Here is a 15,712-nt window from a genome sequence, read left to right as displayed (position 1 = left end):
GGAGTGGCTTCTTGTTCCATTGGGTTTTTTTATCTTTTCCCATATAATAAGATTCTACATCTTCATCCTCATCACTGTCACCATCTTGCTCTGTTTCAGAATCCACTTCACATACTTCCACCTCATCATGAGAATCAATCTCACTTTCCTCTCCTAAATCCTCATTCAGTGTGGGGTCTGCATCATCTAACAGCATGTTTGTTACTTCCTCAACATCAAGGTTTTTTGATAAATTGTACATTTTCCTCTCCTTTTCAGCAGATAATCTGAAGCAAGAGAAGGAATATGTGTTAGGGAACTACTGTATATGTCTGAGCAGCACACTTTCTTTTTTAATCTGCCTTATTTCTATGAAATATCCTCACACTTTGTGCTATACATTCATAAAACAAGCTAAATAAACAATTGTGATGAATAAAAACATAAAATACCAACCTTATTGAGTGTGACGTGTTCACATACAATGAGCCTGAGAGATTAGCGTAGTTATATCTGTCCTCCTGAAGCTCTGCAATCCAACTGTGGTATGAGGTTTCACAGAGCTGCTAGAGACAGGAGACTACCTGGAGGGAGGGGATTACCTCACAATCTGGTGAGGAAGGAGAAATGAAAGTAAAAGAGATGTGCCTGTCAGGCCTATTGTATGTGACGGAGGGTTAAAGAGAACTGGGATAATAAACTGATAAAGCATCACCAAGTCTAAAGGCCCCGTCACACTAAGCGATATCGCTAGCGAGATCGCTGCTGTGTCACGGTTTTGGTGACTCACCAGCGATGTCGCTATGTGTGACACTTTGCAACGATCAGGCCCCTGCTGTGAGGTCGCTGATCGTTGCAAAGTGTCCTGGACCATTTTTTGGTCGTTGGCCTCCCGCTGGCCAGCACACATCGCTGTGTGTGACCAGCGGGACCAACGATCTGGCTGGTAACCATGGTAAACATCGGGTTACTAGGGGCACGCGCGCACTTAGTAACCCGCTGTTTACCATAGATACCACTCTGCTACGGTGAGCGGAGGCTCCAGCTCACGGTAGCAGAGTGGTATCCATGGTAAACAGCGGGTTACTAGGGGCACACGCGCACTTAGTAACCCGATGTTTACCATAGTTACCAGCCTGCTCCTGCTTGCAGCAGGCTGGTAACGGGGGCAGGACATCGTGGAACGATTCTTTCCACGATATCGTTGCTCCCCTGATCGCTGGTGAGCCTGCCTGTTTGACAGCTCACCAGCGATGTATTAGCGATGCAGCAACGATCCCTGACAGGTCGTATCGTTGTCGGGATCGCTGCTGCATCGCTTAGTGTGACGGGGCCTTTACTCCAAGACATGAACTCTAATGACCGTCCTAAGAACTGTTGGATATGCACCTATAGTCCAATATCCTCCAATACTATGCCTTATTTAGCTATTCCAGTGACTTTGAATGAAATGTTTTACTTAAGTAACCACACTTTTCCTATTAGATTAAGAACAACAAAGAAAAATAAGGCTGTAGGTCTAACTGTAGCTGCTTGGGTGACTGAGCCATGGTTGTAGTTTAACAGGAGTGGTCCACCTCTAAGTCAGACTGGAATGCCTTGGGCGACCGGTCGTGTCGACCTCTCCTGTTATCCGAACTTTACCTCTAGCAGCTGTATTCAGATAAAATCCAGAGGGTTTCCTTTCTCTACAGCTGACTATTCAGAGTGTAATAGATCTGCTACCACTACTACGCAGTGTATAGCGTAGTATATGCCACGGTTGATGCCACTTTCAATCCTAAGCTTGTGTAAATGTCACCTTGCAAAATCTAATATCAGGTTTTACCTCAAATGACACTCAGTATCAGGAAAGAATTATGGAAAAATTAAGCACCACCTTGTTATCTAAATGGATTGCTAGTCTGTTCAACAACATTGTTGTTGGAGCACCAGAGAGTTTATATATTGTATGTGGACATCAGGCTTACAAGTGGTTACCCAACAATTTCACATGAGTTTGCACACTGGCCTTTCTGACACCTTCTACTTTTATAGTACCACACACAAGAGTAGATATTAAAGCAATCCTGCTACACACACTGTACAGACGAGCTGCAGACGACAAAGCCCAGACCAAATGGTAAACCACATCTTGTAGAAATGGGGGTGGCTAATAATTTTTTTAGTGTTTTATTTATTTACTCATTCATAATGCAAATGTGGGATAAGTTGGTAGAGGCGACTGATTATCTAGATGACCAGATCTTCCAGATTCTTGACATTCTCAATACATCTAATATTATACAGAAACAACTAATTGCAGTTACTAACCAACACACCATAGTGCTAGATTACTTGACTGCTAGAGAGGGCGGGATGTGTCAGATAATAGGTCCTACCTGTTGCCACTGCATAGACCCTGCAGGAAATTTCCAGATAAAGACCAAGATAGAGATAGTTAGAGAAATGAGGGATGCGTGGCTCCAAGAACATCATATCAACAAAGATTCCTGGTGGAGCGACACTTTCTCATTTCTTAATCCTGTCAATTGGTTCAAGAGTATAGGTGGATGGCTAATGGGTATCCTACAAGGTATTCTACAAATAGGAATTTTGATATTACTCGGGTATATAGTTGCCAGGATTAGTATATTTGCTATTAAGAGACTATGCAAGAAAACACACAAGATTAAACATCACAGGCCTGCGAAATATAATGCCACTTCTCCTATAAACATATATGATGAGATTTACAAGCAAGATATTTGTCGGTGAACGGGATTCCTCCCCTCCAGGCTTTTATAGCATGGGGAAATAGCTGATGAATAAATTGTTTTGTAAAATAATAAAAAGGGAGGAATTGTTATGGTTAATTTTTAATACCTAGATATCATTATTAATTAGATAAAACAATCTATTTCATGAGGCCTCTGCTTGAGTGTTTTAAGACATACATTGTGAAATGTCTGACTAAGATACTGGTTTCCTGTGAAGTCTCCGAGAAAGTTTTTACGTTGGGCAAAGGGAAATGTGTTTGTTACTGATAAGCTATTTCAGTTGTCTGTTCTGTTGTATGTAACAATGAAGTTCCGCTTTTTCTCTAGCTAATAAATTGGTGAGTCTATGTTGCCACACCAGAAGACTCTATTTGCTGACAATGAATGTCACATGTATTCTGTCTCTCTCCCTTCATCGATGAAGTATCTTAATTTGAATCTCGCTGGCAATGTGAAGACCCTTTGCTGTCTAAACCAAAGTTCTCCTTAAACCAAAGAGGGTCTCCATAACAGCACAAAACACAATAATAATTATTTTTTTTTTAAGGCTGACAGAGAGGTTACAGATGAAAAAAAGCTGTCATCAAAGTGAGAAAATTGTAACTTTGTACTGATTTGTTTTAAGGGTTAAAGGGGTTGTCTTAGGGGACAAGTCTGCAGTCTCTCTATGTGACTCCAGACTTGTGAATCCTCACATCACATGTACTGCTCCCAGTGAGCATTCTCCGGAGCCAAGCACACTTGTACCTTGTGGGTATATGCCCACGATCTGTATGTGTGGGCAGCACGGTGGCTAAGTAGTTAGCACTGTTGCTTTGCAGTGCTGGAGTCCTGGGTTTAAATCCCACCAAGGACAACATCAGAAAGGAGTTTATATGTTCTCCCTGTATTTGTGAGGGTTTCCTCTGGGTTCTCTGGCTTCCTCCCACACTCCAAAGACATACGGATAGGGAATGTAGATTGTGAGCCCCAATGGGGACAGTGATAATGTCTGTAAATTGTCTGAATTGTAAAGCACTGCAGAATATGTTGGCGCTATGTAAATAAAAAATTACTATTATCTGTAATAGCAGAGTTTTGGACGCAGCTCACCTGCGCTGCGTCCAAAATGTTGCGTTGTACAGTAGTAGCAAGGTGGATGGATTTATAGACACCCCATGCCCCCTGTGCTACTATTTAACGCTGTGTAAACTCACCCGCGGCGCGGCTTTACGAGCTGCAGCATGTCAATTCCTGTTACAAAGACGCTGGTCTCCACAACAGAAATTTACACAATAAAATGGATGTGGTAAACTGCATGGTTCAATGAACACATGCGGATTTACCTGTGTGATCGGACACAGCAAAAAGCGCTGCGATAGTCTGATTTTTTCCTGAGCGTTTCTGCATCTCCCTGGAAGAAAAAACGCATGCGGATTGTACATATGTTTTTCCTGCCAGGTACATGCGGATGTGAAGCGTTCTTCACATGCATTTTCGCATGCGGGTTGACAAACACTTTACAAGCGATTTTATCATCACTTGGAAAGTGCTTGTCAACTTGGTCACACTATATAAATCCATGCAACCGGCATGGATTTATATACTGAGACCTCAAAGAATGGTAAAAAATAAATCTATACTTACCTTCTGATGGCCCCCGGAGTCTTGCTTCGCTCCGTCCTGGCTTGCCGGCAGCTTGCGGTACACTACACTGAAGGACCTGCCGTCACATGACTATGACGTCAGCGCAGGTCCTTCAGTCCATCGCGATCGGGCCGGCAAGCGAAGACAAGGAGAGCAGGGGTCATCAGAAGGTAAATATAATATTTTATTCTTTTTTTCACAGGTTGTATGGTACCGAGGTCTGGAAGAGAGTCTCCTGTCCTCCACACCCGGGTACCATCCGCACATTGAAAAGCATGGATTCCGCATATACAGATGCAGTGATGCGGATATTAAGCGATTCAATGCAAGTCAATGGCGGCGAAAATGCCGCGCTTCCGCAAAATAATTGGTAGTGCTGTGTATTTTTCCGCAATGATAATCCGCAGTGGAAATTTCCGCAGCATGTGCACAACACATGCGGATTATCATTGGGGAACATGGCAGACCTTCTACCATGCATTTTTTTAACGTTTCTGCAGCGGAATTGCCGCTGCGGAAACGCTTAAAAAACGCATTGTGGGCACACAGCCTGAGACCAGACAACCTCTTTAACCCTGAAAACAAACCAGTAACTTATTCAAATCAGCACAAAGTTGTAATTCTTGATCAGTAACCTTCCAGTCAGCCTTAAAAAACCCTGATTTTGATGTGGGTCTTCCTGTTTTGAGCTGATGCTGTAAGACCAGAGGCCCAAGGTCATTTAACCCCTTAAAAACACCAGTTACTTATTCAAATCTGGAAGAATTGGCTATTTGCCCGCTATGATGCCCAGAAGCCGTTTGGGTCAGGCTAGAGACCTGGAGTAGATGTGGGGCACCCTGATCAGTGTCTGCAGTGTGAGAACAGCGGCCCAAAGGAACTTAACCCTTTCAGTATCACCCTTCGGAGACACTTTGATGCCCATTTTGTGGTAATTTTATAATTTTTAGCTGCTATTAAGTGTATTGACATCAGGGCTCCTGGCTGCAGTGTATTTTATTATTGTGATCTTTCATTTTGTTGTTAAACCTGTAAAAAACAGGAAAAAAATGCCGACTATGAATCTAACTTGAGCATGGTAGCGTGGACAGGGTGCCAGGAGCTGCCAGCCTCGTCTCTGGAGGCTACGGCCTCCCCACGTCACAGCTCCCTCCACACTCCCGCCCAGCAGACATGTCAGTCACTAGACCTGGCCTTCCACAGCAACCAGCCGGCGGCGCAGTCCCGCCTGTGTCTCCGCATATACACAGGAGGCGAGGAGGGCAGGGGCTGCGGAGCGCCTACCCCGTATCTTCCGCCAGGCACCTCCGGACAGTCCTCTGGGGTCCTGAGCCCGGGCTGTGACGTGGCAGGACGCGTGTGAGGCGGAAGCTGCTGTAAATATAGAGGAGGCGGACGCTGTCGTGGCTTCAGAGGAGGCTGCTGTGACCACAGGAGAGGCTGCTGTGACCACAGGAGAGGCTGCACTAAATACGGAGGAGGCTGCTGTGACCACAGGAGAGGCTGCACTAAACACGGAGGAGGCTGCTGTGACCACAGGAGAGGCTGCACTAAATACGGAGGAGGCTGCTGTGACCACAGGAGAGGCTGCACTAAATACGGAGGAGGCTGCTGTGACCACAGGAGAGGCTGCACTAAACACGGAGGAGGCTGCTGTGACCACAGGAGAGGCTGCACTAAATACGGAGGAGGCTGCTGTGACCACAGGAGAGGCTGCACTAAATACGGAGGAGGCTGCTGTGACCACAGGAGAGGCTGCACTAAACACGGAGGAGGCTGCTGTGACCACAGGAGAGGCTGCACTAAACACGGAGGAGGCTGCTGTGACCACAGGAGAGGCTGAACTAAATACGGAGGAGGCTGCTGTGACCACAGGAGAGGCTGCACTAAATACGGAGGAGGCTGCCCTCTCCCATGTCTGGAGCTGCGCGGATGGCGGGCTGGGCCGGCTTCTCTGAGGACGAGCTGAGGAGGATGAGGTCCCGGCCAGGTACAGTGCTGCAGGGCTGTGACTGGCCGCAGTCCACGGGCGTTACTGGCTTCAACAAGTTCATTACCCACTGGAAACATTTCTTTTGGGGAAATTGCAATTAAGGGAACCTGTCGCCAGAAAAAAAGACTGTTATCCTGCAGATTAACCCCATATCTTTAGGTTAATAGCGTTTTTTTCTGGTGACAGGTTCCCTTTAAATTGTTTTTACCCCAAACGCTGTAAAAGGGAAAGCTGTGGAGGTACTGCGCCTCCCTGTCACTGCTCAGGCCACCACTGCAGCTAATCACTGAGTTTAGCAGCCTATGTAATTTATCTTGGCACAGCCGCTGAGCTCAGTGATTAGCCGCAGCGGTGAGCTGCCGATGTGATGTCACTGCTACAGCCAAAACAGAGACCCGAGCAGCATCCAGGGAGGCGGTGCTGGACCTGGGGAGGATGAGTATCTGCTCTGTTTGTTATGTTAGAGCGTTTGGGATCTACTTTACTAAAAGTGAAAAACCCCTTTAAATTTGGAAAAGAACTTGCCAGAACTAGTGTGTGACAGTTACCGTCAGGAGTGCGGCTCAGCAGTGCACCTGTATTAGCAAATGGGCCAGAGTGGGCGGCTGCCTGCATATTCGTGGTCACAGGCGCTCACTGGCCCAAGGTTCTGTACCACGGAGACATGTGTCCATCCCGTCATCAGGGGTGGCCTAGGCGACTTGCGTCCATCCCGTCATCAAGGGTGGCCTAGGCGACTTGCGTCCATCCCGTCATCAGGGGTGGCCTAGGCGACTTGCGTCCGTCCTTTCATCAGGGGTGGCCTAGGTGAGTTGCATCCGTCCCGTCATCAGGGGTGGCCTAGACACAGATTCGGTTCATAATTCTTGTATTTGTAGCGAAACCTGCAATGAAATTCTGCAACAAAGTACAGGAAGTGAAGATGGTTGATAAAAACCAACCCCTTACTTAAGATGCACCCACACAGGACTGATCCACAGCAGGACTTATGGCGCACAGCAAATCATGTAAGGCTGAGTGCCCACGATGCGTTTTTTAAGCTTTTCCGCAGCGGCAAAAAAACTGCAGAAACGCTTAAACGCATGGTAGAAGGCCTGCCATGTTCCCCAATGATGATCCACATGTGCTGTGCACATGCTGCAGAAATTTCCGCTGCGGATTATCATTGCGGAAAAAAACGCAGCACTACAAATTATTTTGCGGAAGCGCTGCGTTTTCGCCGCCATTGACTTGCATTGGAACGCATGGCATCCGCATCACTGTATATGTAGATGAGCATTCCATGCGTTCAATGTGCGGATGGTACCCGGGTCTAGAGAAGAGGAGACTCTCCTCTGGACCCGGGTACCATAGAACCTGTAAAAAAAATAATAAAATAAATGTTATATTTACCTTCTGATGGCCCCGGTGCGCTCGTCCTCTCATGCCAGCAGATCGCGATGGACTGAAGGACCTGCGCTGACGTCATAGTCATGTGACAGGTCACGCGATGCTCACGTCGGCAGGTCCTTCAGTGTACTGCGAGCTGCCAGCAGCCAGGACGGTGAAGCAAGACTTCAGGGGCCATCGGAAGGTAAGTATAGATTTATTTTTTATTTTTTACCATTCTTTAAGGTCACACTATATAAATCCATGCTGTTTGCATGGATTTATATAGTGTGACCTAGTTGTCACAAGCTCTTTCCAAGTGATGCTAAAATCGCTTGGAAAGCGCTTGTCAACCCGCATGCGGAAATGCATGTGAAGAACTCTTCACATCCGCATGTACCTGGCAGGAAAACGCATGTACAATCCGCATGTACAATCCACATGCGTTTTTTCTGCCAGGGAGATGCAGAAACGCTCAGGAAAAATCCAGAGCATTTCTGCATCGTGGGCACATAGCCTAAGAGTTGTAGCAGAAGTGCTGCTGATGGACCTCGCCCTGTACATTCACTGTAAGGGGCAATTCCCATTCTGCAGATTTTATTGGAGAAATATCTGCGATTGAACAAGTTTCATTCATCTCAATAACAGACAGAACTTTCTGCAACAAAAGCTGTAGCCAATACGGAACGTACCATAAAGTGTGACATCTGCTGTAAAAATCTGCAGGCTAAATTGACACCCAGGTAATTTTAAATCATGTGCTTAAGATGTCATAAAATATAATCCAAAATACTTTTGTACACAGCAGATTTTCTGCACACATCTGTGGTTGAAAGTTTACTGATTTTCAAGCCTACAGTGCCTTGAAAAAGTATTCATACCCTATGAACTTTTCCACATTTTTTCTCACGTTTCGCCCACAAATTGATAAGTATCTTATGTGATATATCAACACAAAGTAGCAAGGATTTGTGAAGTGTAAAGGAATTAATAACACCGTTTTCTAATTATTGAAAAAATATAAATGTGAAAATTGTGTTGTGCATTTGTATTCAGCCCACCTGAGTCAATAATTTGTAGGACCACCTTTCACTGGAATTACTGCTGCAAGTCTTTTGGGGTCTGTCTCTACAAAGAAGTTGGTCAGTTGATGAAAAGAAGATGGATGGAGCTAAATACAGGGCAATCCTGGAGGAAAACCTGTTAGATCAGGGATGTCAAACTCAAACACACAGAGGGACAAAATTAAAAACTTGGACAAAGTCTCAGGCAACCTTGATATTTATATAAAAAAAGTCTAAAATTAAGGACGTTTTTCCCTATCATGAAATATAACGATGAACCTTTTCATATGTAAACAAACTTAAAGGGGTTGTCCCACAGCATATTGAAATAATATAATATGTTATGTAAGAGATGTAAAAAGAATATGGGCCAATAACCTAATTGAAATAAGTAATAAAGGATAAAAAACCTTGAATAATGCATATAATAAAGTATAATGCCAACAAAAGTGCCCCAAACACAGCAAGACACCACACAGTGAATTCCTCCACATGCACAGTATGATGACCCTACTGTACCCACCAGGCAAAGTATGGTGACCCCATCACAGAATGAGTCCCCAACTGTGACCCCCACACAGCCCTCCACAAAGTATAATGGGCCCTGTATTGCTTTCCATACAGAATAGTGGGCCCCACATAGTGCTCCGTGCAGAATAATGGGCCCCACATAGTGCTCCGTGCAGTAGAATTGGCCCCACATGGTCCTCCGTGCAGTAGAATTGGCCCCACATGGTCCTCCGTGCAGTAGAATTGGCCCCACATGGTCCTCCGTGCAGTAGAATTGGCCCCACGTGGTCCTCCGTGCAGTAGAATTGGCCCCACGTGGTCCTCCGTGCAGTAGAATGGGCCCCACGTGGTCCTCCGTGCAGTAGAATGGGCCCCACGTGGTCCTCCGTGCAGTAGAATGGGCCCCACGTGGTCCTCCGTGCAGTAGAATGGGCCCCACGTGGTCCTCCGTGCAGTAGAATGGGCCCCACGTGGTCCTCCGTGCAGTAGAATGGGCCCCACGTGGTCCTCCGTGCAGTAGAATGGGCCCCACGTGGTCCTCCGTGCAGTAGAATGGTCCTCTGTGCAGTAGAATGGGCCCCACATGGTGCTCCGTGCAGTATAATGGGCCCTGCATAGGTGGCTCAATGGTTAACATTGCAGCGCTGGGGTCCTGGGTTCAAATCCCACCTAGGACAACATCTACAAGGAGTTTGTATGTTCTCCCTGTGTTTGCGTTGGTTTCCTCCCACACCAAAGATGGGGAAATTGCTGTTTACAGACACCTCCATCCAATTTCACTGAGCTAGAGCTAGTTTGTAAGGAAGAATATGGAAAGCTTTCAGCCTCTAGATGTACAAAGCTGGTAGAGATATACTCCAAAAGACTAGCAGTAAAAGGTGGTCCTACAAAGTCTTTATTTTGGGGCTGAATACAAATGTAGGTCACGATTTTCAGATTTCTATTTTAAAATGTTTAGAAAACAATGTATCATTTCCTCCTTTACACTCCACAAATACTACTTAGTGTAGGTATAACACATGAAATCCCATTAAAATATATTTAAAGTTCCACTCCAGCATGTTTTGTTTTTTTTTATTGCACCACTGGAGTGGTGCTTTAAATGTAATTTCACTGCCCCCTGTCTCATACTCACCTGCTGCCGCCTTCATCCTTTTCCAGCATCGCTCCTGTCAGGCTTCGGCGAAAAGTGACCTGCCGGCAGCTCCAGTGTTTCATGGAGAGCGCGTCAGAGGTCACTTTTCAATACATCTGAGAGCCTCGTTCTGGCTCTCATAGCGTTGCAGTGAGCTTTTGTGGCTCAGCTTCTGACTTCCGACCAGTCAGAAATAACTGGCACAAGATGGCGACACGGAACCAGAGCGGCGTCTGTAAAAGGTGGAGCCGTCGGAAGGTGAGTATAAGAACAGAGGCAGGGGGCTTACATTTAAAGCGCCACTCCAGCACTGAGAAAAAAAATGCTGTAGTAGTGCTTTAAGTTTATGGGTGTAACGTGAAAAAATGTGGAAAAGTTATATGGGGTATGAATACTTTTTCAAGGCACTGTATGTGAGCATGGTAATAAATCCACAGCGTGTTCTAGACATGCTGTGTATTTCCAGATCTGTAACAGACCCAATATCTGATGTCAGATGTACTGACTCTTTGCTCATGCCCGGGAAGTCAAGGAGCACAGTGCACGTCACACGCCTGGCACAGGGCCCTGTGACGTGCAGGGGAGGGGGGGGGGGTATGGTAATTAAGCAGAGAGGCGGGGATTTAGGGGAATAATAAGCAGATAAGCAGGAATTTCTTCGCCAAGCCTGTGGAAAAAAGAAGTGCTTTTCTCTGCAATCAGACCTCTAGTATGGGCCATACAGGTAGGTATACATTTACTTTTCTATACCCTGTATGCCCATAGTAGAGGTCTGATATCGCCCAGGGAGGTGACCGATTCCCTTTAAAGAAAGTGTCTTCTAAAAACTGGCAGTAGGTTTGGGAGTTGTGTGTTTTTTTTTTGTTTTTTTTTATGTTCTTCAACCTGAAAAGGTCCAACTGGCTCATCCTTAATAATACCAGCCCACAGCAGTACCCTATCTTCACTTTGCTGACATCTGAGTCGGAGTGGAGCTCTCTGCCCTTTACTGATCCAGCCTCTGGCCCATCCATCTGGCCCATCAAGAGTCACTCTCATCTCATCAGTCCATAAACCTTTGGATATATCTTGGCCCACTCTTGACTTTTCAGCTTGTGGCTTGTTCAGTGATGGTCGGATTTCAGCCTTCCTTACCTTGGCAATGTCTTTTGAGCACTGAACACCTTGTGTTTCTGGGCTCCAGGGAGGTTGAAAGTCTGGACCATGATAGCACTGGAGGATAATAGGTTCCTGGTCACTTCACATTTGATTATTTTCAAAACTTTGGCAGTCAATGTGTGACTTTTTAATGAACGTATTTTTTTTTATGACTCCCGTGACTATTTGCAACAATATGTGGGAACAAGGCCGGACAGATATATATTAGAATTTACTGACTACATACCTGATGTTAATTAGGAATGGAGCTTCATCTTTAATTCAGGTATACTCTTCCCGCACACAAATATAATTTTATGACAAGTACTTTTCATGGTATATATGCATACATTAGCACACTGATTAGGGAATACATGCATTCCACTACATATCTGAAAACATAAGGTACTTTGTGAACATTTTTTTTTTTTTTTTTTTTTTTATAAAAAAATTATATAAGCCATCCACCAGCAAGGTGACTTTGGTGGAGGTTCCCTATCTCTGGTGTCTCAGCTCTCTGTAGACCTAACCAGTCCTCAAAAGAACTGTGGAAGAGAGAGGATCTGGGTTGGACTCTAATTAAAACATGTCTGGGAAAGATGGGTGGATAAGGGTGCACGGCCCAGGAGGGAGACACACCCAGCAATGCAGAAAAATATAAAACAACGCCAGCACTCCTATAGTATGGAAAGGGTTGTCTACTACTCAGACATCCCCTTCTTAAAGAAGTTGGCCACAACTTTTTATTATGTCCCCAATGTATCCCCCGGGGCCCATAAGTGTCTTTGTAGTTACCTTCTGTTGCAGTTTCTGCCTGTGAGCGGCTCTGTCGGTGGCCTCTCACAGGCATCACATGACCCGCCACTGATGTCATGCCTCACTTGACGTGACATCAGTGACGCGGTGGATGCTGGGCTGTGGACGGGGTTACCCCACGCGTCACAACCAGCATCCACCGCGCGCTTTCCCGATGAATGGGGAGAAGGAGAGTGCGCGGTGGATGCCGGGTGTGACGCGCGGGGTAACTCCGCCCACAACCCAGCAGCCACCGGTGGAACGCCGAAGACAGAGACCCCCCTGCAGCATCCGAAATCATGACGTGACATCAGCGGATGTCAGAGCTGGCTGCAGCCGGGGGTCACGTGATGCCTGTGAGCGGCCAGGGATAGCGCCGCTCACAGGCAGTAACTGCAACAGAAGGTAATTACAAAGACACTTATGGGCCCCGGGGGGATACATTGTGGGGGCAATAATAAGTAGTGGACAACCCCTTTAAATACTATGTTCCCCAGTGTAGAATACAAATAACATACTCTCTCCTATTTTGGCACCACTTCCCTTAGACGTTCCAAGTTTTCGTCTGGAGGAATCATGAGCAAAGTAGCTTGTTAGCAGTCGCTGCAGCACTCACATGGCATGACAATGTCACGCAAGTCCTGGGAGCCCGGCGCAGAAGGTGAGTATCTTTTCTTTATTTTAAAGAATACAACATTTAAAGGGAACTGTCTGAATAGTGTGACCTAGTGGGAATAGTCATCTCCACCAACTCTTTGAAAAGTTGACTGGAATACACTTTGTCTCTGATGCGCACAACGCTTAATTAATTTGGCACATCTTACTCCAGCAGATTCTGTATCAAGGCGGGCATAGAAAATGCCAGCCTTGAATCATCGACCCCTCTAGGTATGAGTGTAACAGGGAGCTTTGAGTGAAAAGGATCCACATTCAGTAGTATAAAATTATAAAATCTTTATTAGAGCCATTAAAACAAAGGCTATTCTTGAGACATGTTGTTAGAATATAATTGGGGTGTGGAAGGTGCGGAAGAGAAAAACTGACTGTGTTTCCAACACCTGGTGTGTTTTTAAACTCATTGAGTGTAACAGACTTGTTTTTAGCAACTTTCACAAATTACAGTGGAAAGTGCTGATTGCGTCGACAAGACCTCTCATTCACGGCCTCCTTCCAGGAATGTGAAACATCAGTTAGGGGACCCCATTCTCTGATATGAGGAAGCCAGAGATTTATTGTAAGAGTGGCTTACTAATTTCTGTTTCTAAACCTTATGCCGCTCCTCTTTTCTCTGACGTGAAATCTACAAGCAGAAAAGTATGTGTCCAGGTAGTTGGGGAGCTCACAGAATGGCCAAAGCATGTGCACTGATCTTTTGCCTTCTGTTTCCTAACCAAAGTGGATTCATTAATAACTACATTTTTTAAAATTTTATCAGGATTGCCAGACCCTAAGGGTTCAGGAGCTTGCCCACCTGAAGCATTTTTAAGCCGCCAAGAGCCTCAAGGGAAAAAGGTCCCAGTTCAGAAGCTGGCTAAGCAAGATAAAGTTCCTGCTGCACAACAAAACCATTCCTCATCCATTCAAAAAAATACTACTACTCCAGTATACTCTCCCAGTTCAACACAAGTCAAGAAATCTCTAGAAGAAACATCTAAACAACCAGTTGTGGACAACAAAGAAGTCACAACAGATTCACCTACTATGAGGGCAAAGGAGGATGAAGAACTGTCAAAAAAAGAGGTGGAACTGTTAGTAAGTCTTTTTTTCTTTTCATGTACACAAATTAATACAAAATTGTATACAATGTTCATGTAATGGTTGGAAACACCTGTTCAAGTAATGGGTTTCTTTGTTTTTATTGGAATGTGCATATTGTAGATTGACTAAAAGCAGCAAACCACCAAAGAACACTTATAGAAACAAGTAGTAAAGAAACACATGTGGAACTAGAGTATGTGTAAAACCTTATATTCCTCAAAGTAGGGCCTTTTACTCTGACAACTTTGCATCCCCTTGGCATTTTCTCAAACAGCTTCATCTGGTAGTCACCTGGAATAGCTTCTGGTGAACAGGTCTGGCTCATCAAGAGTTTGTGGCATCACCGGTTTTCAGAATGTGTTTGCGATCCTTGGGTGTATTTTGCAGAGGCAATGTTGGCACACAGATCCATACAGTGCTGAGCCATATATATAGCAAGAAGCTGTCAGCTAAATAAAGAGGGAAAACAGTCCATCATTACTTAAAGATGTGAAAGTCAGTCAATAAAGGAAAATTCTAGAGCCTTGATGGAATCCTCAAGTGCATTTATGAAGACAATGATCCAAAACAGACCTCCAGGCTGTGTAAGTGCTACGTGACGAAGGAGATGGATGTAGTTCTGTCTCAGATGATCTGGCCTCCACAATCGCGCTACCTCAACACAACTGCGATGTTTGGGATAAGTTTAACCACAGAGTGAAGGCAAAGCAGCTCAGCACCTTTGGGAATTCCTTGAAGACTGTTGGAAGGCTATTCCAGGTGAATGAAGCTGCTTGATAAAATGAGAAGAGTGTGTAAAGTTATCATCAGTGGAAAATGGAGGTGCTTTGAATAATCTAAAGTTTTACATGTTTCTTTACTCTTTGTTTCTACATGTCCCATGGTTGTTTTACTGCTTTCAGTCTGAATCTACAAAGTCCACATTCCAGTAAGAGCAAAGAAATACATTGCATGAACAGGTGTGTGCAAACTTTTCACCTATATATATATACTTTTCACCAATATATAGCGTGCATAAATATATTTCTTTTGCAGAGCTTTGACTTGATAATGGGAATACTGCAGACAAGACAGCAGAGTAGAAAGTGTTAATTTTGTTTTCCATGCTTTTGGTGTACTGCTGTGTAGATGGAGTGCTGACGCTGTACAAGGATGGATGCAGAACGAAATCCACTGTCCATAATCATGGACTGTAAAGAGGGTTAAAGGGAGCCTGGCACCAGGTTTTCCCAAGAATTGCTTTAGCTTATAACATTATTGCCTCTTTAACAGCAGTCTAGCAACCTGTACATAAGTCCTCAACCCACTCTGCATATCCCAAAAATACCTTGTATAATCCTCCCATAAGGGGTGGTCGAGTCGAGATAGCATTGCTGGTCTTGCTCAGCGCCTCCTTTAGCCCCCCAATCGCTGTCTTCCTGCCCTACTTTATGTAGATGACTCATCTTGTGTCATCCACACAGCGCCCTCAATCAGAAGCCAGCATGACAATCAGTGTAGCAGGAGGAGGAAGGGGCTGGCCGACTTAGGATGCTGGGCCAGTATTTATTGCACAGTATACTAAATGAGGCCATGTAACACTGCCCTT

At 45.1% G+C, this 15,712-nt stretch overlaps 1 protein-coding gene across 5 annotated transcripts in view; it reads left to right on the top strand.

Annotated features, from left to right (window-relative positions):
* The first annotated feature begins 5,504 nt into the window (after window positions 1-5,504).
* GORAB (golgin, RAB6 interacting) overlaps window positions 5,505-15,712 on the top strand; it is a 30,514-nt gene continuing 20,306 nt past the window's right edge. The window contains exons 1-3 of one of the 5 annotated variants that reach the window (XM_073644087.1): window positions 5,505-5,803; window positions 5,867-6,354; window positions 13,802-14,114. In XM_073644087.1, the coding sequence (XP_073500188.1) occupies window positions 6,279-6,354; window positions 13,802-14,114 (389 nt within the window). In that variant the 5' untranslated portion in view covers window positions 5,505-5,803; window positions 5,867-6,278. Of the gene's footprint in view, window positions 6,355-11,039; window positions 11,268-12,914; window positions 13,028-13,801; window positions 14,115-15,712 lie in introns of those variants that run through there. The other 4 variants (XM_073644089.1, XM_073644086.1, XM_073644088.1 and 1 more) reach the window with 4 other exon arrangements.

This window comes from Phyllobates terribilis, unplaced genomic scaffold, assembly GCF_046119375.1.
Source record: "Phyllobates terribilis strain yellow unplaced genomic scaffold, ASM4611937v1 Scaffold_8__6_contigs__length_399053987, whole genome shotgun sequence".
Lineage (NCBI taxonomy): Eukaryota > Metazoa > Chordata > Amphibia > Anura > Dendrobatidae > Phyllobates > Phyllobates terribilis.
Note: the sequence above shows the minus strand (reverse complement) of the source record. Positions and strands in the feature narration are given on the sequence as shown.